The sequence below is a fragment of the Crinia signifera genome, chromosome 4 (assembly GCF_055691185.1).
Source record: "Crinia signifera chromosome 4, ASM5569118v1, whole genome shotgun sequence".
Taxonomy (NCBI): domain Eukaryota; kingdom Metazoa; phylum Chordata; class Amphibia; order Anura; family Myobatrachidae; genus Crinia; species Crinia signifera.
The window spans coordinates 110400646-110428534 of NC_139220.1; the positions used below are offsets into that span (position 1 = coordinate 110400646).

At 43.2% G+C, this 27889-nt stretch overlaps 1 protein-coding gene across 1 annotated transcript in view; it reads right to left on the reverse strand.

Annotated features, from left to right (window-relative positions):
• Positions 1-27889, reverse strand: part of LOC146074288 (sodium-coupled monocarboxylate transporter 1-like) — a 61032-nt gene that overhangs the window by 20835 nt on the left and 12308 nt on the right. Inside the window, exons 6-10 of the mRNA XM_083182217.1 lie at positions 27206-27346; positions 21209-21338; positions 11902-11990; positions 10452-10561; positions 1332-1399 (exon numbers count right to left, since the gene is read on the reverse strand). Coding sequence (XP_083038343.1) covers positions 1332-1399; positions 10452-10561; positions 11902-11990; positions 21209-21338; positions 27206-27346 — 538 coding nt within the window. The remainder of the gene's footprint in view (positions 1-1331; positions 1400-10451; positions 10562-11901; positions 11991-21208; positions 21339-27205; positions 27347-27889) is intronic.

The window sequence follows — 27889 nt, forward strand, 5'->3', positions numbered from 1 at the left end:
AGAAAAAGCTGTCAATACCCTCTGCAGCGCTGACCCGGCAGAGGAAGTTTAGAGAATATGGAAATGCGGTAAAAAACCTGGGTTTTTACCACATTTTCGTGGTAAAACAGAGTGTTCTGCATAGGATACATATGGCTGACGTCAGAATCCGACGCCTGCATCCCGAAGGAGAGAATCCCAACAAGGTCAGGTAGGTATATTTACCCTACCCCTGCCCCCACTAACCCTATCCCTCCTATCTAGAAGCCTAACCCTAACCCCCGTGCAACCTGTCCCTAACCCCTCCCCCACTAGTGCCTAACCCTACCCCTCACGCTGCCGCCTAAACCTAACTTACCTGCCACACAACCTAACTCTTCTGCTGGTGTGTACAGTACTCACCACAATGACTTCACACACATTCCCAGTATAAACATCCATATCTATTAAAACAGTTACCATTCTGTATCTACAAGAATGGTACAATTTCCCCATCACCATACTATTTTCTGGTGATGGAAATTAATCAATTATATTACTATAAACAATAAGCACACGTCTGTTGTTCATTGTGTTTTCACATATCAGTAGGATTACTTAGCATTATACAGTATGTAGTGTATCCAGCATTACCAATCAGAATTGTGGCTCCAGTACTCTCAAACAGGCTGTGCTTGCTGAATTAGATCTCACAATGCTAAATCTAATTCATGCACATTGGTAAGACACCGTGCATTAGTACTAGGCCGGTGCACTACTGAACTTGCAGGGTTGACTGGACTCCAGCTCCACCACCCCAGTGGCAGAGATTTTGATATTTCTTCCTTTCAATACAAGAAGAATGAAGAGCTTTAGCAGCATGATAAAGTGATAGAATTGAGAGTGATAAATAACCAACCAATCAGCTCCTGCCTGACATTTTTCAAACACAGTCTGTGACATGGAAGTTAGGAGCTGATTGGCTGGCTGTTTATCACTTTTCATTTTATCACTTTTGAAGCTTAGTGCATCTGGCCCATTATAAGCAATAAAATACATCTTTTCAGAACAGACAGATCCAAGTTTGCCCCATTTTGTCTACTCATGTGGCCAAATTAGAAAATACTCCAACACACTCCCAAAACTCATTGCAAAAAACGGAGGCAAACTTGGACCCCCCTTTGTAATAAGAGTCTGCAGGTGAAACAGAAGTGAAACAGTTATGGTTAGGGGCAACTTAGCAGGTGTCACTAAAAGCAATGTATGTGAGTAATAATCTCATTACGCAGCTATAATAGTTTATATTATTTATATAGGACATGAAAAAACATGACAGAACAATAAACATGATGACATAATGTAAAATTATTTACCTGGATCACACTTCCCATATGCGATGCGAGTACTGACATTGCTATACACACTAAGCCATACGTACAGGCTGCAAAAAAAAACAAAAAAACATTTCTTAATAAAGCAGGTGCAAATGTTCTGGAAATCCTGAACAAATCATCTATTTTAGCACACTAATGCCCTTATTCTGGTTCACTCGCAAAGTCAAATTCCTTCTCAAAAGGGCAAAACAATGTGCACTGCAGGGGGGAGCATTTGTAACATGTGCAGAGAGAATTAGATTTGGGTGGGGTTTTACTTCAAAGTAAGATCTATATTGCAGTGTAATAATAAAGCAGACAATATTTACTCAACAAAATGGAAACAAAATAACTCACCCATATCTAATTCTCTTTGCACAAGTTACATCTGCCCCACCTGCACTGCACATGGCTCTGTTCATTTGAGAAGTAATTTGCCTTTGCGAGTGAACCAGAATAAGCCCCCAAATAATTGGAGCATTCTATCGTAAATTAAGATGACTAATTGCATAGACCAGGCATGTCCAAACTATGGCCCTCCAGCTGTTGTGAAACTACACATCCCAGCATGCCCTACCATAGTTTTAGCATTCCCTAATAGCAAAACTGTGGCAAGGCATGATGGGACTTGTATTTTCACAACAGCTGGAGGGCCGTTGCATAGACTTTCCCAGTAGATTTCCTAGTATGCAGATAGCTCACACTCTCCAATATTGTTGTGTACCAATTCTCACCATCTGTGGGTCTCTCTGCCTGCAAATACAATTGCCTACAGTATGTGTCTTTGTAACCATGTCGAACCTAAGGATAGTAGGTACTGTAGGCACATTTTTCTGATTTGAATAATTTTTGCTCATTATTTGTCATGCTATGAGTCTTATTCATCACCCCAGATATTAGACATTAGCCCTATTTACAATTTAAGTAGAATACATATGGATGAGTGACAGAGAAAAATTACAGCAGAATCCCCATGGTAATGAAGAGAATCCCAACACAGGTCCAGTAAGTATACTTACCTTCTCCCTGCCCCCCAACCCTAACCCTACCTACCGGCAGCCTAACCCTCCCCCCTCAGCCTAACACTAACCTCTGGAGGTGCCACCAAGTCATAGACATCCTTGTTGTACTTAATGCAGATGGTGGCTGTGGAACTTCTGAGACACCACCGGTACACTTTCACTTGAGGGTATGAAAAGTTGGTATTGGTGGCAATGGAAGTCAGTAGGTTCAAAGCCTTACACTGACCATGCTCCTTATACACCATCTACCATGTAACAGAAACCCTACTTGCCTACTCAGGGGCACTAGAAACAAAGAATAAGAAAAAAAGAAAGAAACAGAAAAAGAAAGCAAACAAATTTAAGAAAGAAAGAAAAAGAAGTAAAGAAAAAAGAAAAAGAAAGCAAAATAAAGAAAGAAAAAAGCTAAAGAATGAAAGCGAAAAGACAGAAAAAGCAAAAGAAAGAAATAAACAAAAAATCAAATGACAAAAAAAGAAAAACCAACAGCAACAGAAAGAAAGAAAAAGCAAAAGAAAGAGAGAAAGGCAACCATTTATCAAACATAGGGGCAGATTATTAAGCCTGGTAAAGTGATGAAATGCTGATAAAGCAGTTAATACTGTACATCTACATATGCGGGAACATGAAACATTAATAAACATTAATAAACACAGATGCTGCACATATGAAGTGACCTCTCAGACCCCACTCTGAGATCTCCTCAGATCTCCTGTCTGGCATCTCCTCTGGTCTCCTGTCTGACATCCTGTTGCTCCCGTCTGCACCAGAAGCACCGGGGAAGAACAGGAGGGAGGCAGTGAGTGAGCGCTGTCTATCAGGACCTTGGCAATGGCCAAGTCCTACCCACCTTCATGAGCAGAGTTGGAACTGGTAGGCTGTGTGTGAGCAGTGAGCCCAATTCAGACCTATTCACTACGTACGCCCCACCCCACCAGCCACATCCTCTCGGAGCGCTGCAAGCGGATGTGTATGCTTACACATCCACTCGCATGAACCTGCACAGAGGAAAAATCATTAAATGGTCACTCTCCATTGAATGATTGTTCCTCTGTTCGTTGTGAAAAGTAAGCCTGGACTTAGTTTTCAGAAGGACGCTTTCTGGCAAATTTGAGGCGGATGCTGACATCATGTGATGTCAGCAGCCCGCTCCAAGCAGACAGGGCCCCAGGCTGGCTCAGCACTGAGTAAAGGCAGCCATCGGCTGTGCAGACATTGCTGGAGCACATGCACAAGGTAAAAAGAGAAGGGGACTGGGGTGAGAGGCTGCTGCACTTATTGCACTAATTGCTCCCTCCTCCCGGATCTGCCCCTGACCAAGTAGCCATCAGCACCCCCTCCTCCATGTAGTGGAGCTGGACATAACCTTGGCAAGTATGTTGGGAGAGGGGGTGTGCAAACCCCTGTGTGATCTTGTTTACCAACCCCCACCTGACCTATCACATGACCACCAGAGCTCTCGCTTAGATCTCCTCATGTAAAGTGTTGGCTACCCATTGTAAGACTAGTAACATCCACCCTTCCCACTCACCTGATTCAGGACCAGGTTGCAGTCCCAGTGGCACGGCAGTAGCAGTGAGGTGACAGTCATCACTGTAGTGTGGGGTTATGGTGGTGTAAAACCAGTGGGCTGGGGTTAATTCCACTTCTTCTATCACACTGGTCCCTTCCCCTGTCTAGATCCCCTTACCCCAGCCAGTCTAGCCATAGTAATTCCCCACTCCCACTTCTATCTCACTGCTCTCTTTCCATGTTGCCCAGTGCCCCCATTCACAAAGTGTCCCCCTTCATCTCACTGACCCTCACATCCCAGTGTCTCGCACCCTGCCAGCCCAGTGTATCCTCCTTTTGCTCTTTCAGCCAACCAAATTACACTCAACTTAACCCCCCTTCTGCTCCAATACAGTCAGTGTTTCCCCTACTCAGCCCAGTGTACCCTCTTTTCCAGTCAAGTGTCCCCCCAACACCATGCCACTACCCCCTTCTCATCCAGCTAAGTGCCCCTATATATCACCCACTTCCCATTACCCTCTCCTTGTCACTTACTGCTTTTCCTGTCACCTTCCTGTCAACCTTTGCCTCTCCATGGCATCTTCCATTGCCTCTCCTGTCACCCTCTGCCTCTTCATAACTCACTATCTCTCCCCATCACTCAGTACCTCATGTTCTGCCTCTCCCCTGTGGCACTATCTCCCCAACACCCTCTCTTTTCTCTGCCTCTTTAAGGCATCACCCTCTCCCCATCTCCCACTGCCTCTCCACATCACCCTCTCCTTTCACTGTCTTGTGGATATGGCATGCCTTTGAGGCTACATCCCTTATGAAGTCACACCCAATTCCCAAGGAGCACTAGATGCCCCCCGTCATTTTGTTCCACCCCTGTTACTCTCTCTCTATATATAAAACCAGGACACCCTGGTTGAAACGGCTGTTGGGTCAGCTGCCTGTACTGTCTGTATAACCATGCGTTACCTTTAATACAGAGTACTTTTTTCACCTACAAACGAGTGCTGGTCTCATTTTGCCTCTTCTGCCTGCTAACTGCTACGTGGATTGGGTGAGTGTGAATTGTATATACTGTATATATATATATATATATATAGTATGCAGAGGCTTGGCACTCCCAGTGACTTGAATATCATGCGGCCGGTGCCTTCACAAAGAAATGATACAATGCATGATACTGTGCACGAATAATCCTGATGACAAATGAAATACATTTGAAACGTTGACCTGCAACTCGTTTGCTGAGTGTTTATTCGTGCACAGTTACAGACGACCGAGTGCCGCACCTTCATGCGTTTTATATATATATATATATATATATATATATATATATATATATACATATACATATACATATACTGTATACCAGAGAAAGAAATAAAATCAAATATTAAATAACAAAAGGAGAAAAAGTGGCAGCAAAACAATTAAAAGAGGATAAATCACGAATTATAAAACCAGCCGATAAGGGCGGAGGATTGGTAATAATGGACATAGAACAATACCAAACAGAAGCTGAAAATCTCTTTGAGGATAAATAAACGTATATTGTTTTGAAAACAGATCCAACAGAGAAGTATTAACGAGAACTACTGACGATACTCAAAGAAGGAAAAGAATTGGGAATTCCTAAGGAAAATAATTTGACTTTCTTTTCAATAAAAATCCAAAGGTCCCCACATTCTACCACTTGCCTAAACTCTATAAGGATGAAAAAAATCCATCCAATAGTGTCTGGGGTGGACTCTATTTCATCAAATTTGTCCAAATATATCGACACCTTTCTGCAAGATTTAGTCTCGTCACAAAAGAGCTACGTGAAGGATACGATGCATATTTTACAATGTATTGAGACCATCGAATGGAAGGCTTCGATGATTTTGTGTACGAGTGACAGAAAGTCATTATATACTTGCATAAGCCATGAGAAAGGATGTGAAACAACAAGATACTTCTTATCAACAATGACCGATTTGAAAAATGTACAAATTAATTTCCTAATGGATGGGATTGATTTCATTCTTACCCACAACTTTTTGGTATGGAGGCAAATTCTTCAATTAAGTAAAGGGTACTACAATGGGGACATCTTTTGCACCATGCTATGCAAATCTTTTTATAGGATGGTGGGAGGAGCATACCATATGGAATAACAATCAATCGTTTAAAAAATTACCTAACATGTTGGAAACGCTATATAGACGATCTCCTCTTTATCTGGGATGGACCAGAGCAAGAACTAAAGGAGTTCCTAGAATACATGAATGAAAATGAGTGTAGTCTAGAATTTACCTCGACAAACAGCAGATCAATAGTAATCTATCTGGACCCTGAAATCTATATAGAGGAATGCAAAATTGAAACCCAAAATCACACAAAAGCAGTCAGTGGCAATAACGCATTGTCCAAGAAGAGTACTAATCATACGTGTCAAAAGAATATACTGACAGGACAATTTAGGAGATTACGGAGAAACTGTTAAAAAAAGAAACATTCCTTAAAGAAAGTGACAATATGAAATAAAAATTTTCAAAAAGAGGATACTCAGAACAAGAATTAAATAAACAAATCCGAATCACGGGAGAAATGAAAAGAGAAGAACTCATCAAATATAAAAAAAATGAAAATTAAACAGACACCTATCAACTGTCATTCATCACACGATACAGCAATAATTACCAGATCATAACAGAGATTCTAAATAATACCTGTATCTAAGTCCATGATGAAATTCACATCAAACCAAACAAAAAAAGAATACCTGATAAAATATCATCTGACCTGTGAATCAGAGGGAATAATATACCTACTTAAATGCCCATGTGGTCTACAGTACATTGGGCAAACAAAAAGCAAATTAAAAACACAAATAAGAGAGCATATGTACAATATAAAAAATGGACTCATAACACATAGTGTCTGAAATAATTTCTTAACACACCATAATAAAGATTTAACACATTAGAATTCATTGCTATTCAAAAAGTAGAAAAAAATTGGAGAGGAGGAGATCAGATAAAAAACCTCCTAAAAATCGACACAAAATGGATTCATCATTTGAAGATATAATGTCCCTTGGGATTAAATCTAGATATAGACTTAAAAAGTTTTTTATACATTTTAAAACTAATAACATTTTAAACATTATGTTTTTCCTCATTTTTTTATTTTTTTATCTTTCCGCCCTTCCCTTCCTATTTCTCTTTCTTTTTTCCCTTTTCCATGCAATACTCATTGAGACATATAGTAACCGCCAAAAACAGTCTCCATTTCTGGACACAGAGCTCCGTTTTTAACCAGTCTAAATAAAGTTTGATGAAAGCATTTTATATAAATGCAACCCAGCAACCAACATCCTGTATCCATGAGTAAGAGCTGAGGCTCGAAACGTGTTGGAGGAAGCGAGGGATGGAGACCAGAAGCACGGAGCAGTATACTGGAAGTCGCCCCAAGCATGCACAGGACGAAAGCCACGGTCACATCTGAGCGGCAAGGAGGAAGCCGCTGACCCACAATACAGTAAGGGACAGTTAGTGTGGCTTCTAAACTTTGCTCTTTGGCACCAAGTCTGGCACTTTGCTACCATGCATACGGCAAATGAACTTATGCAAGGACATTGTTAATCTGTTTCTCGGTCATAGCAAATTGACAGAAAAGAGTGTAAACATTTTTTGATATTGTATTTTATTATTTTTTTCTTATTTAATCCTTCTTTCTTATGTTTGTACTCTTTCTTTCTTCTTTTCCAAAAAAATCTTTAGCGCTTTGTAATTAACCTCTTTATCATTGAAAATCCTAACAGAGCTGCTGCACATAAAAATACAGACGCTGCCTTATACCGCTCCCCGTCTGCAAGGGTCTGAATTAATGGGGCTCTCTCCTCCCCCTTTATGATAAGTAATGGCACACGCCAAGGTTGCCCCCTCTCACCGACTATTTTTGTTTTATGTATGGAAGCCCTGGCACCGGCGATCCAGGCCAATAGGGACATAAAGGGAGTACAGGTGGGAGACCGCGAATACAAATTGGCACTATTTGCCGATGCCCTCCTCGCCACGCTCACTGAGCCCGTAAGTACCCTTCCTGCTCTTATGAGGGAATTTCACAGATTTAGCCTATTATCCAACTTTAAAATAAATTACTCCAAATCAATTGCCCTTAACATTTCTACACCTGCCAGCAGTGTAAAGGGTCTTATGGGTTCTTACCAATTTCTCTGGCATCCCTCCCATATTAAATATCTGGGAGTCTTACTATCCCCCAACATTAATGACCTCTTCAAACTTAACTTTCTCCCCCTTATGACTAAACTAAAAGTGGATCTCCAGAGATTGTCCCCTCTGAGACTCTCCTGGTTTGGTAGGATTAACACAGTGAAAATGAACATCCTTCCCAAAGTGTTATATCTTTTACAGACTCTACAGATTTCAATTCCTACCTCCTACTTCAAATCCCTACAGAGCCTAATAGGGAAATTTCTCTGGGGAACCGGTAAAGCCCATCTCTCCCAAGCGACTTTAGTTAATAGCAGAGCTAGAGGAGGACTACAACTCCCTCAGTTCTTAAATTACTACTATGCAATACACGGAGCAAGAATAGTAGAGATGTCTAGAACCCCCTCTACTAAACAGTGGATCCACATCTTAAACCACGCAACTGTACTACCATCACATATACTTCCCTGTCCCGACACCATGCCCTGACCGCCACACCCCACATTGAGCCCCACCTTGAAGTGCTGGCAAAAACTTAAACCCCATTCACTATTTAGTCCTGAACGTTCCCTTCCCACACCCCTTTTCGGTAATCCTGACTTCCCTACCGGCCTCGCCTCCCCTTCCCTGATGACCTGGTCCGTAGCTGGAATATCCCACGTTTCCCATTTATTGTCCAATTCAGGCCTTCGTTCCTTCACCGACCTCCAACAGACATATTCCATACCTGCAAGATCGTTCTGGGCATTCCTACAATTCCGACATTATATCCAATCTTCCCATACCTCTTCAGTTAGAGGGACTCCAACCAGATTTGAACAAATATGCTTAGATGACACTCCACCTAAACACCTCGTATCTGTAATTTTACCAAATATGCTCAGAAGCTCTGTTGCCTGAATTACCCCCCTTTGTTAAGGCATGGCAGTCTGAGTTAACAACTATCATACCAGACGACCAGTGGCCTACCATATTCCAATATACGTTTGCCAGCTCATCCTCGACTCAGATCCTTGAGACCCAATACAAGATCCTCTCAAGGTGGTACAGATGTCCGGTACATGTACATCGGATGTTCCCTACTATTCCTGACACATGTTGGCGATGTCAACGATCCCAAGGCTCCCCATTACACATCTGGTGGCAGTTCCCCGAACTAACTGATTTTTGGACGACAATTAGGAGACTATCCATACAGATTACTGGTACTCCCTTACCACACACCCCTGAATTTTGGTTGCTCACCTACATGGAGATCCCTATCTCAATGTTTAAGAAATCCCTTCTCCGACACTTAATGAACGCTGCAAGAGCAACTATCCCCTGTTTCTGGAGAACCCAAACACGGCCCCCAATCTCTCACTGGTTCCTAAGGATAGATCGCTACATGCTTATGGAAGACCTCACATCTTCCTCTTCCTCCAAGCTTCCTTCTAATTAACATTTACCACCACCTGGTCTCCCTGGCTAAACTTTAAGGAAAGCCATGATTATGCATCATACTCTAGTAATCCTCCACTGACGCCTGCCCCACAACCATGAAACGGCGCTGGTTGGAATCTACCTCTCTCTGCTATTCCCGCTTCCCTATCTTCTCTTTTTCTCTCTACTTCCTTCTATCACTACATTATTTTCCTGTTTAATGCTTTTACACTAAAATGTATTATTTTCTTCAGTTTAAAATGTTAATACATGTATTTGTCAACAACTAAAATATGGACTGCATGCTATTGTAATCTGACACTCTTTGTACTCTTTGTCGTCCAAATGAAAATGTTTATACTACAATGCATGTTTGTTATCTTATCATAATAAACACTGATTGCGGGAAAAGAAAATACAGACGCAACAAACAATCTTTCCATATATATATATATATATATATATATATATATATGTATATATATATATATATATATATATATATATATACACACGCACACACAGGCAGGGGGATGTGTGGCTGGGGCTGCTGGGGTGTTGTCAGGGAAGGCAGGGGATGTGTGACTGGGGGCTTTTGGGGTGCTGGCAGGGGGATGTGTGACTGGGAGCTGCTGGCATGTTGGTAGTGAAAGCAGGCAGATGTGTGACTGGGGGCTGCTGGGGTATTGGCAGGGAAGGCAGGGGTTGTGTGACTGGTGTTTATGGCTATCTTGCTTCTGGGATTGGGTAGTTAATAGTACATGCCAGTGGGTGGAACCAACAACTTACTTGCCTGAAGGCCTCCTGGTATGAACTTACACCCCTGTTGAGGACCCTTGAGCATCTGTGCTTTCTTTTTAAAACAAGTATCAGATATCTGCTACATTTACACATTATAACACACCGAACGGTAATAAGAAAGAAAGAAATAACTGAATGATATTAATTTGACTCACTCATTCCCCTTGAGAGCCATGTCAACTTTTTTTCAGTGAGATTTGTGTATGGTTTTATAAGATCTTCCATGGTTACTGCAGCCATTGCATTGATACTTGAGGAGACTGTGCTAATGAAAGAAACATTTTATAGGTTACATGAAAATATATGTAACTATTTCATATAAATTGGGAGAATTAAAGTATCTGGTAATTCTACATGAAATCTTAAATGTATTATACTGCAGATTGTACATTAGAAATCAAGATAGGTACACACCTATATAGTTTTAGGGTCTATCACCTGATATTGGCTGATTGAGCCGAAAATTGTTTAGGTGTGCATGTAGGAGCCCCCCCATTGTGACAACAACCCCCCCCCCCCCCCCCCCACACACACACACACACACACACACACATGTTGTTACACAGTGATCAGCTGACCACACTGGCCCTGTCCCTGCACAGCTTTCTCTGCATAGGGACAAAGGGCGGGATGTACTAAGGGGAAAATGCCTAGTTTTACCGCATTTTCCTATGTACTATTACATAGTACAAACCCCGTGATTTGCCAACAGGAAACTAGCATTATTATCACATGGCCCAATGTGATTTTTTTTTTTTTTACATTTTTTGTAAATTTGCCCAGATTGTATTTACCATTATAAGTATGGGAAATACAATCTGCTTGAAAATGAGAATGAAAGGGTTTAGATCAGTTTCCCCCAAAAACTGCTCCAAAACCCCTTTGATACATTCAGGTGAAACTGAAATAGTGTGAAAAGGGTGTGAAAACACCCTTTATCCCATTATTTTAGTAAAAACTCTTCTCACAAAATAGTATATAACTATTTTAACTTTGCATGTTCCTGAAGCCCAGTGGTAGACATTATATTCAGCAACACAGTCATCAAATGTACAAAGCAGGTGATTCAATTGTACTGTACCTCACTTGTCAACCTGTCTGTCATATCGCAGAGCTCACTCCCATTGCTAAATGAGCAAGAGTGACATATGCTGTACACACTGCCATACTGTAACTGCACACATACAATTACTTGGTCAGTTTAGTACACAAAGATATAGGGGGTATTCAATCCAGAATTCTGACTGTCGGAACGTCCTGACAGTTTGAATCCTGTGCCGTTTTCGGTTCTTCCGACAGTAACTCGGCAGGCAGAATTCAATGCTCCGGCTGTTGAGTGTCGGAAAGTCCGTGGATTGAAGAAAACGTGTCAGTTTTGTAGAAAAATGGCCGCAGACTCGACAATCCATGGCCCTGTCCGACAATACAGACTTGCCCCCATAGGGAGGTGGGTCTGTATCAGGCGAGTCTTGGCTGGGATTGAAAACCTTAACTGATATTTGCACTGTTGGAAATATTGTCAGACCATGAATATCCCCCATAAGCCTCCTATAACGAGTAGTAATTAATGTAAGATACATATATCTTAAAATATAAAAGATTTACCTTAACGTGCCGCTGTAAGCACAGGCTACAAACAGGCCAGGCACTCCCGGATAGTTTCTGAGAATATCCAGCACTAAATATGGCATGAGCTGTAATAATATGCAGAGTGTTACAGTCCGTAGGTTAACAACTAAAGGGTCAACATAGACAAAGAATCGACAAGTAAAAGGTTGACATGGAAATGGTTGACACATGAAAAGGTCGGCCTGAGTTTTTCATGTTTCTTTGGTGTCAATTTGTTAATTTCATCATGCGGACTCCAAAGTAGTGTACTGTGTCCCTGCTTGCCATGCTTCTGACAAAGTGTCCCATTTCCAATAAGAGTCTATGTGGATGGTATGAAAAAGTCCCAAAAAAAGAACAATAAGTCTCCCCCCAAAATTATGTCGACCTTCTCATGTGTAGAAAATTGCCATGTTAACCTTTTGCTTGTGTCCTCATTTTGGCCCTTATTCTGGTTGGTGCGGTAATATCCACGTGCGTTCGGGCCGCCGATGTTTTGTGTCTGCGCATGTGCAAAGGCGTCTCTGCGCATGTGCGAGCGGGGCGTACGGCCAAATCCCGCATGAAATGTGAACACTCCGAACAGGGGGTGGAGAGGGGCGTGAAGGGCTATTTGGGCTCATTACCATATGCATACGCCCCGCGTTTCATGGGCGTTCCCTTGCAAACGCTGGGCGTACGCAAGGTAATGCGGCCGTGATGCACGTGTAGGGGGCGGACATATGACATCGCCGGATGTCAGCTGCCCGCCCAGATCCCTGCTTTTGCACGGAAAAATGTCCGTGTGGTCTGAGGTTGCGGAAGCTGGTGGACCATTCGGTCCTGCAGTCGATAAACTGCGACCATCGAATGATGGGGGAGGTTCCCTGAGATGGAGGAGGCGTATTTCATGAAAAATACACGTGCGGTCCGTTCGGCCAGCTTCTTACCGCATTCGGACGGAGTGAGCGATCCGTACGGAAGGCGGGGTTTCGCACGCACGGTCCTGGCCGCATATTCGGATCCGGCCGCACCGATCAGAATAAGGGCCTTTGTCTGCAGTAGTTTTAAGTGAAACTGTTCAATGATATCCAGTATATTGTGTACACATTTCAAATTAACTTTATCACATTATGAACCAACTAATCTCCAAAAAGAGTTCATTATATTATGGGAATGATATAGTAATCATTAACAATATGAGCCATGCATATGACTATTAAAACAGACAATTATTTGGACAGTAAGTGCGATACAGGTTTAGTCTCCCATATCCAAAATTCGGAAATACTGATTATTCCAGAATACAGAATTTTTGGAGAGGAACTGAGATAATGACATCTTTGATTTGGATGATCAGTTACACAAACTTCGTTAAATGCATACACATGTTAAAATAAAGACTAAAACTACTTTCAGGCTGTAACGAAGGGCCTTATTCTGGTTACATTGCTCACCCCTGTGTGTTCGCACGAGGGAGCGATGTTTAGCGCCTGCAAATTTTTGCACATGTTCATACGCATGTTCGTGCGAATGGGCCTGGGGAACTGCTAGTTCGCTATCCCATTCACACCCACCAGTGTGGGCGTGGGGCAGTGGCAATGGGCTGCGCCAATGGGAACACCCAGCGTTTCATGGGTGTTTCCATGAAAACACTGGGCGCTCCCATGGAAGTTAGGCAGTGACACGGCTGCCGGGGGCGGGCAGCTGACATCACGGGATGTCAGCTGCCCGCTCTGTTCCCGTACAGGGAGCACGCAAAGCTAAGACACCCGAGAGTGTCTTAGTTTTGCGTGCTCCTTCCAAATCATTAGATGGTGGCAACCATCGAATGATTTGGCCCCCGCACCCAAGGTTTATGTAAAACATACATTTGCAGCCGTACAGGGAACTCGATGAGCGAGGGGGAGGCACGTGGCTGTGCAAGCAGCAGGCGGTGTTTTATCCACACACAATGCTGTGAAATTTGCAGTGTTGTGTGTGAATCAGAATAAGGTGCTAAAGGAGTTATTCTGGTTGATTCGCAAATTTGCAGCCTTGCGAGTCCACCAAACCCCATCTTGCGAATGGTGGCCTGACCGCCACCCATTTGCAGCGTGTGTCCACACTCACTGGCTGTGAATGGATGTTTTACAAAAACATCCATTCGCAGCCTGCGGAGGAACACCCACATCATTCGATGGTCACCGACCACACGCACATCTAAGGTTACTTCTGAAGGAAGCGGGTGGGCAACTGACATCCGGTGATGAACGCCCATTAAACGATGGGCGTTCCCATATGCAAATGAGCAGCCCAGCTGCCTCACGACCCTCTCTGCCCCCCACCGGCACACTTGGGTGCGTGTGCCCGGTGAACAATCTGTTCGCCGTGGATGCACGCACCCTGCGTATGTGAATGCGCAGAAATGACCCTACGCATACGCCCACCATCTAAGATTCTGGTTCAAACGAAAGGTCAAGAATAAGGGCCTAAGTGTACATGAAGCAATTGAATTTTGTGTATGTACAACAATTTTGTTCCATGCAAATATTGTATTAAATTGCCTTGAGGTCATGTGTATAAGGTGTATATGAAGCATAAATGCATTATAATTATAGTATGCAAATATTCAAAAATATGGAAACATCCTATATCCAAAATACTTCTGGTCCAAAGCATTTTGGATATGGGAAACAAACTAGAATTATTCTAATATAATATTTCCTTGTTCAGATTTTGACACTTGACAATTCTCTTCAAATCTATGAAATGAAAGGTTCTGACATTAATTTAAAGTTACAAGCTGATACAATATATTTAGCAGCTCTGGGCAAGTCTTCAAATGATTTTCATAACTTTACTGAATTCACTTATTTGTATCTTTTTGCAAAACGTTTAATAAAATGGGGTTTTTCTTTTGCCAAAACCACCCTCTGACTTGTTTTTGAATCTTTTTTTTTTTTAAATGCTAAAAATTGCTCAAATCATGCATTGTGGGCCTGTTTTTGTTTCTAAAGTATTATTAGCCTCAATAATATTCATTTCTAGTCAATGTTCACCACCTCACAGCTCATAATATTGTGACAGAGCAGGGAACGCCACCATTGTGACTCAAGTGCTTTGTTTGTTTGGCACCCTGCAAAACTATTTTTTGGAAGGACAACCTCTGATCACTAATGGAGAGGTTGACAATGAAGCTGTTAATTACAAATTATTAGAATTTTGGGTACTCTTTACTTAGTTGGGCGCCCGTCGCGGGCATCGCGGGTACATTTATGTCTGGCCGCGACGCGACCGACGCGATGCCCGCGATTTCCCATTGAAACCCATGTTAAACATGGAAATCGTGACGGTCGCGTCGCGGCCGGCCATAAATGTACCCGCGATGCCCGCGACGCGATGCTCCCGATTTGCCATAGGAATCAATGTTAAAAGGCACGATGGACACGATTTTACTGTTAAATGGCTCAATGGACCCGATTTGGCCATAGGAATCAATGTTAAATGGGCCACAGAGCCCAAATAAGCACAATTAACCCTTAAATGTCCCCCCAAATTTTTAACGCCACCCCACGATCCACGCCAACCCGAAGCGTGGCGAGCGCAGCGAGCGCAGCGAGCCCGCGAGGGGCGGCGGTACGCGTCCTCCGACCTTTTCATGCCCTACTATCCACTAGGGCGTGGAGTGAGAATAGAATAGTGTGGCGAGCGCAGCGAGCCACCGAGCCCGAAGCGTGGCGAGCGCAGCGAGCCCCGCGCGGGGACGCGGATACCTTCACAGTTATACGCGTCCCCTCGCGGGCTTCACAGGTGTCCGTGGCGACGCGGACACCTGTGAAGCCCGCGAGGGGACGCGTCTACCTGTGAAGGTATCCGCGTCCCCTCGCGGGGCGCGCTGCGCTCGCCACGCTTCGGGCTCGGTGGCTCGCTGCGCTCGCCACACTATTCTATTCTCACTCCACGCCCTAGTGGATAGTAGGGCACGAAAAGGTCGGAGGACGCGTACCGCCGCCCCTCGCGGGCTTGCTGCGCTCGCCACGCTTCGGGTTGGCGTGGATCGTGGGGTGGCGTTAAAAATTGGGGGGGGACATTTAAGGGTTAATTGTGCCTATTTGGGCTCTGTGGCCCATTTAACATTGATTCCTATGGCCAAATCGGGTCCATTGAGGCATTTAACAGTAAAATCGCGGTCAATCAGCCTTTTTAACATTGTTCCCTATGGGAAAATCGCGGTCATCGCGGTCATCGTGGGCATCCCGATTTACCCGCGATGCCCGCGATGACCGCGATTTTTACCCCCGACGCCCGCGATTTCAATCGCTGGCGCCCATCTAGGTAAAGAGTACCGAATTTTGTAAACATAAATATGTGACATGGATGAGATGCCTAAATAGTTAATGTCCCCACCTCTATTAACTTTGGCTTCACATATAGAGCAGATGCCTTCACAAATGTCAGGATTTGGGTATATACCGGTATATATAATCCCACACCCAAAAGGTTTTTTTTGGTCTTAAGCCCAGATATCACAATGGCATTATTTATATCATGGGAAAAAATGCTGCCACTAATGGCTGACATCAACATTCTCATCCTCATTAGTGTCAGATAGTTCACAAACAGTACTCTTATCCTGTTTCACTTCAACAGCAGTCATCCTCAATTTCTGTTATGTCATCACCACCATCTTTTCTCGTACTACTCATCCTCACATTTTAGGAAGTGCACAGATGGTGGAAGGAGGTGAAGGAGTTTTTCTATGAGTACAGTGTGAGTAATGTCAGACTCAGACATAGCTAACGTGGACACTAGGGCGGAGTGAAAAAAGCTGAAATTGAGAAATTCAAAATCGGCTAGTGTGGGAAAGTTATGACTTGACCTGAATAAGAAACGTGCAAAAGCTTTTTAATCTGAGTCAACATCTTCTGCTCCGGCAAGAGGCCTGAAGTTTCAGTTTTTTGGTGAAAATGTCTTAGAGTGGTTTATTAATATACTTTAGCTTAGTAAAAGAGAGTACAAGCTTGTCCTAGTGCAAAGTGACTGACTTTGGCGAGATAAAAAAATCCCTGATAAATGACCCATTTTCATGGTTTCAATTGTGAATATGGTGTTTTCTCCAGAACTTTTTTTTTTTGGGGGGGGGGGTGGGGGGGTGAAAAAACACTCTGCTCCTAAAGAAGCTTGGAGGCTAATCCCAGAGAAACGCGTTGAGCTCTTTTAAATTCTGGACATTCTCTACCTATATCACTTGCGGCAACCCATGAAATAAGGACACTGCTCATACATTCATCTATTCCCATCCGGAAAGCTATCCGAGGCAGCTACAGACTAATCAAGTCATCCAGGTCATACCATCTTCCCCTCCAGAGGAACCTAATTCATTTATGGACTCTTCTATTGGGACCTATTGGCTACCTGGTGCTCACCTGCTATACTTGGGATTCAACTAAACTATGATGCCAACACAAATGTCAATTATATTGTGATGTTTCGCTACATTGTTTTATGTTGAATGTCCAGTATTAATTTTCCATTTTAATATTTATTTCATGTTTTATGGAATTCCATAATTACAGCTAATTACAGCTATTTAACACAATAAAATATTTTGTAAAGGATACCGTTCTCACTACAACAATTTTTTCCAGCCTGCGCTGGTACACCATTCTTTGTTTTTTACCTGTACACATTTGGGGACCTGACAACCCCAGTACCAGCTGCAGCTAGTAGCGCACCGATCAATTCTGTTTTTCTAGTTCAGTAACAATGCATTACACTCTGTTCTTTAGGTGCAGGATTTAAAACACTTCTGTTTATTGTCTTTACTTGTGGCAGTTTATTTGTTTGAAAAACAGTCTGAAAAACAGTTTGCATCCCCTATGCTGGGAACATGAAAGGGCTGCATTACGGCATATAGTTATGCCAAACATAAGCCAATATATTAACAGTTAAATACGTTGAAGTGTATTATGATGTAATAAACAAATACATCTGATGTTTAGTGATGTTTAAAATGATACATTAAACAGTTTACACTGTTACTTGTAATACTTATTGTAACAGTTACTGTTTTTCAATAACAGACTGCAACAGTTATTTCTTATTAGCAAGATCTAACAACCAGACACTCTTATTGATAAGACACAATGGGGCAGATGTATGAAAGATCGTTATGGGGGAGAAGGGGTATCAGCGCATGTTATGTGCACTGATGCCGCTTCTCCCCCATTTATGATGGAGCCAGCGTGCGGTAAAGGACAGGGGCGCTATGTGCCCCTGTCCATATTGGTGCTGCTATCTAAATGATAGCAGGCCGAATGTATGAACGGTCAGCATCATTACTAGTGAAAAGGTAACGAGGCTTTACTGTGAACTGTTGTATCACTGCCTTTTGACCCTTATTCAAACCTGATCGCAGTAAAAATGTATTCTCAAAATGGGCAAAAAAATGCTGCACTGCAGGAAGGGGGGGCAGAGAGTTAAATTTGTGTGAGTTGTTTTGTTTCTGTGCAGAGTAAATTCTGGCTGCTTTATTTTTACACTGCAATTTAGATTTCAGTTTCAACACACCCCACCCATATCTAACTCACTCTGCACATGTTGGGTGACATTCTATGGGATGAGATAAATGTGCATGTTTTTTTAGCGCACCACATCGCCGCAAATCGCACTTTTTCAAATCGCACTTTTCTGTCAAAATTCGCATATTTAATGTGATGCGTTTTGGAGGCTGAAAAGTGCGAAGTGGTGCGATTTGCGGCGAATTGGTGCGCTGTCTTTAGTCCTGAAAATGTGCGATTTTCATGTCTGAAAATCGCACGTTTGCAGGAAAGCGCAAAGTAAAAAAAAAAAACGCGCGCGGGGTCCCCCGATCGAGCATAACCAGGCCCGGGCTCATTGAGCCGGTGCTGGTGACATAAAATCAGGGTCCCCGACAAATCGGGGTCCCCTTGATTTCATGAAACCAGCACCAGGCTCAAGGTCCGGCGCTGGTTCCCAAAATACGGGGGACAAAATGACTAGGGGTCCCCCGTATTTTAAGAACCAGCACCGGACCCAACCAGCCAGCAGGGTAATGCCACAGCCGGGGGACACTTATTATATAAGGTCCCGCGGCCAAAGCATTAACCCCCTGGCTGGTCAGCATGGGCAGGGGTCCTGGGGAAGTGGGGACCCCCCCAATGAAGGGGTCCCCCCCTCCAGGACTTACCAGCCCATGCTGATAGTCCGGGGCTGTCCCCGATGCCCCTGGGCGGTGGGCATCGGGCTGATGAATTGTGTAAAAAAAAGAAGTAAAACTATTGTTTTCTACTGGCGAACTATGAGTCCCAGCAAGCCTACCCCGCATGCTGGGACTTGGAGAACCCCAAGTCCCAGCATGCGGGGCATTAAAGGGCCCGCTGGCACTTGTAGTTCTACAGTACAAAAAATAGTTAAAGAAAACACACTGACACCCTGAAAAATAAAAGTTTAATACACACAGAACACACACACACTGATACTTACCTACCTTGAGCCCGTAGGTCGATCCCTGGATCCTGGGTCCGGGCTCCGGGGCTCCAGGGCAGAAGAGTCCGGTTCCGGGGCCTTGGTCCTGGTTCCGGGGCTGGTCCGGGGTTCCGGGGCTCCTGGCCTGAAGAATCCGGGGTCCGGGATCCGAGGTAGTCCCCAGGGGTACCTAAGGAAGGAAATTCTACTCACCTGGTCCCCGGCGACGACCTCGGCATCCTCTCCGGCTGAAGCGCTGCTCCCATCTGGTACCCGGCTCACAGGACTTCACCGGCGCAGAGATGTTTCTTCCTCGGCGTCTCTAGACAGAATGATTTCTGGCCAATCAGGAGCCGAGAAAGTCGGCTCCTGATTAGCCAGAAATCATTCTGACTAGAGACGCTGAGGAAGAAACATCTCTGCTCTAGATGCGCAGAGATCTTTCTTCCTCGGAGTCTGTATTCAGAATGATTTCTGGCCAATCAGGAGCCGACTTTCTCGGCTCCTGATTGGCCAGAAATCATTCTGTCTAGAGACGCCGAGGAAGAAACATCTCTGCGCCGGTGAAGTCCTGTGAGCCGGGTACCAGATGGGAGCAGCGCTTCAGCCGGAGAGGATGCCGAGGTCGTCGCTGGTGTTTTTTTTTTTTAACACCAGAACCCTGCACAGAACATTGCGATCTGTGCAGGGTTCTGGCTAATTCGCCAAACAGACCCTGGTCTGAAATAAGTGCGATAATTAGACACCTAAAAATTGCGATTTGAAAATGCGCATAGCATTAAATAAGCGAGTTGTATACTGTTCTGTACGAAAACATCTGGATGCGATAAAAATGCGAATTAATCTCGCACTTTTGGTCAGCATGCCTTAACGCACATAATATGCGATTTCAGTCCCTTAGCGCATCCCATTAAATTGGCGATTTGAAGGAAAAATGCGATATCGCCGTTTTGTGGTCTAATTAACGCCAAAAAACGCAGATCTCATCCCATAGAATGTCACCCGTTACATCTGCCCCCACCACTCTAAGACATCATGACATAATTGTAACTAGATCGGAGCATCTTTACAGTTTTTGTCATTTTCACCAAAAAACTGAAACTTCAGGCCTCTTGCCAGAACAGAAGATGTTGACTCAGATCAAAAAGATTTTGCACGTTTCTTATTCAGGTCAAGTCACCACTTTCCCACACTAGCCGATTTTGAATTTCTCAATTGCAGGTTTTTCACTCCGCCCTAGTGGACACCCCTAGACTATCACCAGGGATTTGTGAACATACAGTTTGTTTTTCAGCCATTAGGGCCAAATGTACAGTAATAGGGTGTGAGAATGAGAAAGTGAGATATTTTGGGAGAGTTTTCCAATTTTTTAAAGCAGCAATCATTTACATGGCAAAATCCACCTGGTTTTGCAGTGTAAATGGTTGCTGCTTTAAAAAAATGGGGAAACCCCTAAAATCTTCCACTACAAATTTATAAGTTTGTAATGTGACACCTCTACCTTTTTTTTAACACTATGAAAATTTTTTATTTCAGGTTCCCTTGTCTAAATTTTCTGCCCCCCTGGACCGCCTTTAGTAGATGTTATAGTAACATCATCATACCTATCAACAACCATAGCACTAGTACTTGGCTGCTGCTCCTGCTCTGTTATCAACTGATCGTGATCCATACTAACTCAATGCTTATATTTATGAATGCAGTGCAGCACAACACCATCTGCAAATTGGCATTCTGACAGCCATTGGTGCAGCTTCTCAGTGTTCCTGTATGATATAATTGCAGCTACATTCCCATTCCCTTGGCAGCTATGTTTCTTGGTAATATTCTGGTAGATTTGAGTTTTATAAAGTACCTGGTCAGGAGCAGACACTTTCTTTGCAGTCCATGGGTCGCAATTCTTATATACAGAGAAAAGTATGAGACCTGATAGCACAGCACATGTCAAGATAATCCATAATCCCACCAGGTTGATGTACAAAGACCTAAAAATGTCAAATGAGAAATAAATAAAACAGTATTTACTGACACAATAACAACTTTGGAATTTTGAGTATATATTTTACATATTACCCCTGCTTTATGTCTGCAGTATCATGGTCCCTGTCTATATAAGAGCATTCTACAGATTGCCGAGGTACCTTTCAATGTCTGTAATCATTTTTAATATAGATTGCATTATTCTTCAAAACAATGTGATTATATCAGTGCTCACAGCAAATACGCATATTACATACAAGAATTTATACTTTTGTGTATTAAATAAATATTATTACATAATATATGAAATATTGTGTATTCATACTCTGTCGACCTATGTACGTATTATTGTTTATTAGCTATCCAACATTATTGTATATTAACAACAATGCTTTAAGATATTATTTGGAACTTGGGAAAGGTTTTGTTTACATCTTAAAAGAAATAGGAGCAATTTGCAAATGTATCAAATAAACATATACAGTATTCTCAAGCAAGCAGTGCAAGCATTTTTCTTTAAATTACCGAATGATACACAGAAAAGGATCAAAACCTTGGGCCTGATTCAGAGTTTATCACAAATTCTAAATCGTTCTCAAACGGACAAAACCATGCTGCACTGCAGGTGGGGCAGATGTAACATGTAGAGAGGGTTACATTTGGGTGGAGTGTGTTGAAATTGAAATCCAAATGCAAAAAAAGCAGCCATTATTAATTCTGCACATAAACAAAATAACTCCCCCAAATCTTACTCTCTGCACATGTTACATCTGCCCCACCAACAGTACACACAGCCCTGATTTAGGTTAGCTTACTGAGCACTTGAGATGCTGCCCTGCTGAATGCCCCCCCTACAAGAACACAACCCCTCGCATGCCTTTGCTAAAAGGGGAAATCATTTGATGGTCGCCGACCATTGAATGATTTCTCCTGCCTTCGCAAATATAAGTCAGTGAATACTGACTTTTATTTAGGAACACTACGACGGAGACTGGGCGTTAACATGCTACGGTACTTGTGTAGTTTCACTGCACCAGTCTGTGTTTATTATTCCAGCCAGCTATGTTTACTGTTTATTTGAAAATTGGCAGCTTGTCAGAGTCTGTGTTTACTTTTACTGTGAAACTTGGCAGCTTTCCAGACTCCTACACTGTACTAGGCTAGCGCACGCTCACTCTGTGCTTAATCTGTGTAAAGGTGCCCACAGACGCACCGATCCTGGCGTGCGTTGTGGGCTTAACTAGCACACATAGCTGTGCATACGATGTGCATGCGATGCGATGCTATGCTAGAAAAAGCTAGTACAAAAAGTATGTGCAGCACATACTTTTTGTACTGTACGATAGGGTGCCGCGGGAGCGCGCACTCCATCGTATAGCATCGCACCGCCGGGAACGGTGCGTGTGTGGGCACCTTAACTGTAGTAAGCTACGTTATCGGTGGCATTTTTTTTTGCACTGGAGTAGCGTTCCAATCACAAAAAGCGGCTGTAGTCGCAAACAGTGTCTAGAATTTTGATACCAGTTTACAGCCACCACCAGTTCAACTGTTATTTACTGGTCTCTTCTCTTCATGTAAAGGGCATATGCATTTTATTTTTGTTACATGTGGGGACCAGTGTGATTTTTTTTTTTTATATGGGGTCCAATAGTTTTTTTTTTTTTTTCTGTGGTGGCCAATGTGTTTTGCCCTGTGGGGATCTTGTGGTGTGCCTTGGCAATTTTAAAATCGTATTTAGTGTAAAAAGGTAAAAAGGTTGAAGATCACTGCCTTGAAGGAATAATACTAGACTTTATTATAATATAATAACATCTGCTGAGGAAAAAATGGCAACTTAGTATAAATTGTTGTTCCATGGGTGTGGATTATTAGATAGTAATTAGGTAAACATTAGGTTGAACACTATTGGTTGGCAATCACAAGGTTGAAAAAGGTTGACACTATGGTAGGTTCACTTAATTTTTTATGTTTTTTTTTTAATGTCTATGTGAACATCTGTCAACTTAGATCCCCAATTATTGTAGCGCGTACCCTCGCATGACTCGTTTCAGTCGCCGCACTTTAATATTTCCAATTGTATCCCCATTTCCATATTCACCTATTGCTTGTGTCAACCTTTTTTCAATATTGACCTTTTGACCATGTTGAACTTTTGCCTATCGACCAATTGTGGTTGACATATTGACTGTTGACCTATTGACTTTCAACCAAAGTACTGTGAACCTATCAACTGTAAAACTGTCTTCCATTGTCAGCGAAACACAGTAACATACATAAAAAATATACCTTCAAAAGTCAGTTGACAACCTAATAACACAAGCAATCCAAGGACAGGGACTGGTAGCAAACAAGCATAGTCAAATGGGTAGCCAAGGTCATAAGCAAATAAATGATATACGGAACAATTTTCACTAACAGTGAGTTAGTTCTCAGAGACACAAGCCACTAGAGCGAAGCAGGAACAGAAGTGGGTAACCTGCCATGCAAGCTAGTTAAACTTGCCAGGAGCAATAGCGTGAGTCAATAACCGCTGGACCTGGGGAGAGAGGGCAGCTCTGATGAGAGGAGAATGCTGAGCCTGCATATGAAATGAAGTCAGTGTATAGTGCACCAGGGCCTATCAAGAAGCAACAACTGCTACAGAGGTGTAACCAGCTCTCATTACTAAAATAATATTCAGTGAGATGTTGCATCAGGTCATCACTAGAAGTTATTGCTGCAATTATCTTATTAAAGGGATGAAAATAAACTTGATTAAATATGAATATTTGAAGTTAAGCTCTGAATTATAATCTTTAATACTATAAGTGTTTTGTGTCTTAGACAGGTATAAACTGGGACTGCAGAGTCAATATTGCAATATTAGTAGTGATATGATTGTCCTACATACAGGGGGAATTTTACTAAGAATATGAATACGATTTTTCGTATTCTTAATAGGAATGAATATGAATGCATTCCGCTGTTTAACTGTTTGCAAATTCGCGTTCGCAAATTCAAATACGGCTGCTTTGTAATCCCCGATGGTGTATCCATTTGTATGAATATCTTATTATTCTATTGGCCGCCTAGCCTCGGCTCCTGATTGGCAGCTAGGCGGCTAATAGAATCATTCGGGGGAGAGGCGCTGAAGATGAAACTTCAGCGCCTCTCCAGTGCGATGGTACAGGACTTGCGCTTTTTTTCCCTGAAGCTCCCGGGACTATGGCGGAACCAAGAGGACCGCTCTTCGCCGGAGAACCTTGGTATAGAGAATTTACTTCCTCAGGTCCCCCAAAGGATTTCTACGGACCCTGGACCCAGAATCACCGGACCCCGGACCAAGGATCACCGGACCCCAGACCCAGGATCACCGGACCCAGGATCACAGGACCCAGGGCTACCTACAGGCTCAAGAAAGGTAAGTATCAGTATGTGTGGGCTTTGGATGTATTAAAGTTTTATTTTTCATGTGTGTCAGTGTGTGTTTTTTTAACTATTTCTATTACTGTGCAACTACAAGTTCCAGGGGGCCCTTTAATGCCCCGCATGCTGGGACTTGTGGTTCTCCAAGTCCCAGCATGTGGAAGTGGCTTGCTGGGATTCATAGTTCCACAGTATTAGACAATGGTTTTTCATTCTATTTTTTACACAAAGATCAGCCCGGTACCCAGTGCCCAGGGGTACCGGGGACAGCACCAGGCTTCAGCCTGGGCAGGTAAGTTCTGGAGGGGGGGACCCCTTTGTTGGGGGGTTCCCACTCCCCCAGGACCCCTGCCTAGGCTGACTGGTCATTAGGGATGAAGGCTTTGGGGGGGGGGGCTGTGGCATTACTTCGCTGGCTTGTTGGGCCTGGGGCTGGTTCTTAAAATATGGGGGACCCCTATTCATTTTGTCCTCCGTATTTTGGGAACCAGACCCAGCCCTGGAGCCTGGGGCTGGTTTTAAAAAGTCAGCAGAGCCCTATCTCAGTGGTTTCCTGATTTTTTAACACTAGCCCCGGCACTTTGAGCCTGATGCTGGTTACATAGACATAGGGGGACGACCCCACGCCATTTTTTCAATTTATGGGCAAAAGCCCATTCTTCACTTAGATACAGTACAGACAGGCATACATTTATTAAAGATTGCGAAAATGAAAAGAAGTGATGTGAACGAACCAGATTATGTCCATCATTTCTCTGTTGCAGCATAGCAAATGAAAGGCAGAATCTGATTGGGCAACATCACACAGTTTTAGTATATTTACCCCTTTGGAATACAGTATATCAGTTTTTGTCTGGCAAAGATCGAATTAACATTTGATCTACTGAATATTTTTACTGTTTTCCCAGCTTTCAAAAACATTCCAGAAGTCAGAAAAGACATGGATCAGCGAATGCACGTCTTTTTAGTCGGAAACGGATGCTAATTTGACAATTTAGCAGCTGTTTCCAACAATGCAGATTCCGCTATTAACCCCTTCACTGGTAATCCTGAGAATTTTCCAGGCTATACCTTAATGCCCAGGCTGAGTTTTTTAGGGAGCGTCCCCAGAAAAAACTCACCCAGTGGGGAGCACTCCTTAAAAAAAAACACCATAGGGGTTAAAACAGTTGAATCTGCAGCGATGAGTCCTGGCCTGGATTGAATAGGTTCTGGTCGATAATTCTGAATTTTTACGGCTTAATACATATGCCCAACGGTCTGTAAAATGACCGTTAGAAGCTGATTGGTTAGTGCTTTGTATCTCTACACTTTATCTCTCTATAGAACTAGGTACTTGTGTATTATCACGGCGCCCCCGAGTTCCATCGCAGGGCATTGTACAACCACAAAATCGGGTCGCATCGCATGCCATGCCATATGATCGCATGCGATGCGACGCGATTATACCCGATTTTTAATTGTACAGGCACCCAGACCCGATTTTACATTGTACACCCACCCTGATGGGTAATGACAATGTAAAATCCCTCCCCCATTGTTAACGGCATCCCACTATCAACGCCAACCCGAAGCGTGGCGAGCGCAGCGAGCCCGCGAGGGGCGGCGGTATGCGTCCTACGACCTTTTCATACCCCCACTATCCACGTCGGCATGGAGTTTATTTTATATAGTGTGGCGAGCGCAGCGAGCCACTGAGCCCGAAGCGCGGCGAGCGCATCGCGCCCCGCGAGGGGACGTGTCATACTTGTGAAGTAATGCGCGTCCGCTCGCCACGCTTCGGGCTCGGTGGCTCGCTGCGCTCGCCACACTATATAAAATATACTCCACGCCGACGTGGATAGTGGGGGTATGAAAAGGTTGGAGGACGCGTACGGCTGCCCCTCGCGGGCTCTCTGCGCTCGCCACACTTCGGGTTGGCGTTGATAGTGGGGTGGCGTTAACAATGGGGGGGCATTTAACATTGTCATTACCCATCAGGGTGAGGATACAATTAAAAATCGGGTCTGGGTGGGCATTTAACATTGAAATCGCGTCGCATCGCATCACATGCCATTATAATGGCATGCGATGAGAAGCGATATTAAATTGTACACTCATCCTGGGAAAAGCCTCAAATCAGGTCCATCGCATGCCATTGCATATCATCGCATACATTAATTAGTGGTATGCGATGCGACGCAACGGGCGCCGTGATACTACACAAGTACCTAGAACTATTCTATATTATCATGAAGCTCAATATATCCACAACCTCTTTAGTCAGTATTCTTTCAGTTTAGCAAATCTGTGGTGTCTTTTTTGCTTAATCTACTCAACCAACTTGTTCTTCTTATTGTGAAACATTAATGAAATGAAGTAGTCCAAAGGAATTCATTAAATGACTTGAGGGCGAAGTTGGCTTTCCAAATGCATGAGAATGTTTTGGAATCTAAAACCACTAAACCACTTAACTAAAACAACTTACAATTTTGCTTGAAACCTGGTCTTACAAGCTATGTATCTTTGCACTTGAGTCTGGTTAACCCCATAGATTCCCGTCCATAAAAATGTCCCACCAATCACAATTGTCCAAAATGTGTGTCTTCGAAGAGGATTGGGATCAAAGCTGCAGAAAAAAGAAACGATATTGTAATTAATGGGGATTTCTTTTCACATGAACAGACCTGAAAATAAAATCCCTGGTAAATAGCTGGTGTTCAGGCACATTGCCAGTGTTAACACATAGGTCCTGGGAACTTATCCCACATCCTATGATTAATTTACTGGATGAGAAAAAGTATCTGTAACTGAATAGCCCTGAGCGTTAAAGCTCAAGGCTTCCTCCCCTTGTTACCCCCATTAATTGAATTCCCACCTTTATGTTAAAGTGATTATTAAAAGGTAAATAAATAAGTTTAGTATTGAAAAAGCTTGTGTAAATGTTACTCTTCATTGAGGGTAAATTCCAGGACTTTCACAGTAAGGACCCTATGGCTTTTTATGGACAAAATAACTAATGGCAATGGGTAAAAACGGTACTGGAACAGACTACGAAGCTTGCAGTGCTCCATCCGAGGGCTGCCTATGACATCTGTCATCTGGAGATGTGGAGGGATAGATTACAGCCTCCTTGTATGGTCCATAGATGTAGTAAACACTGGAACAGTCC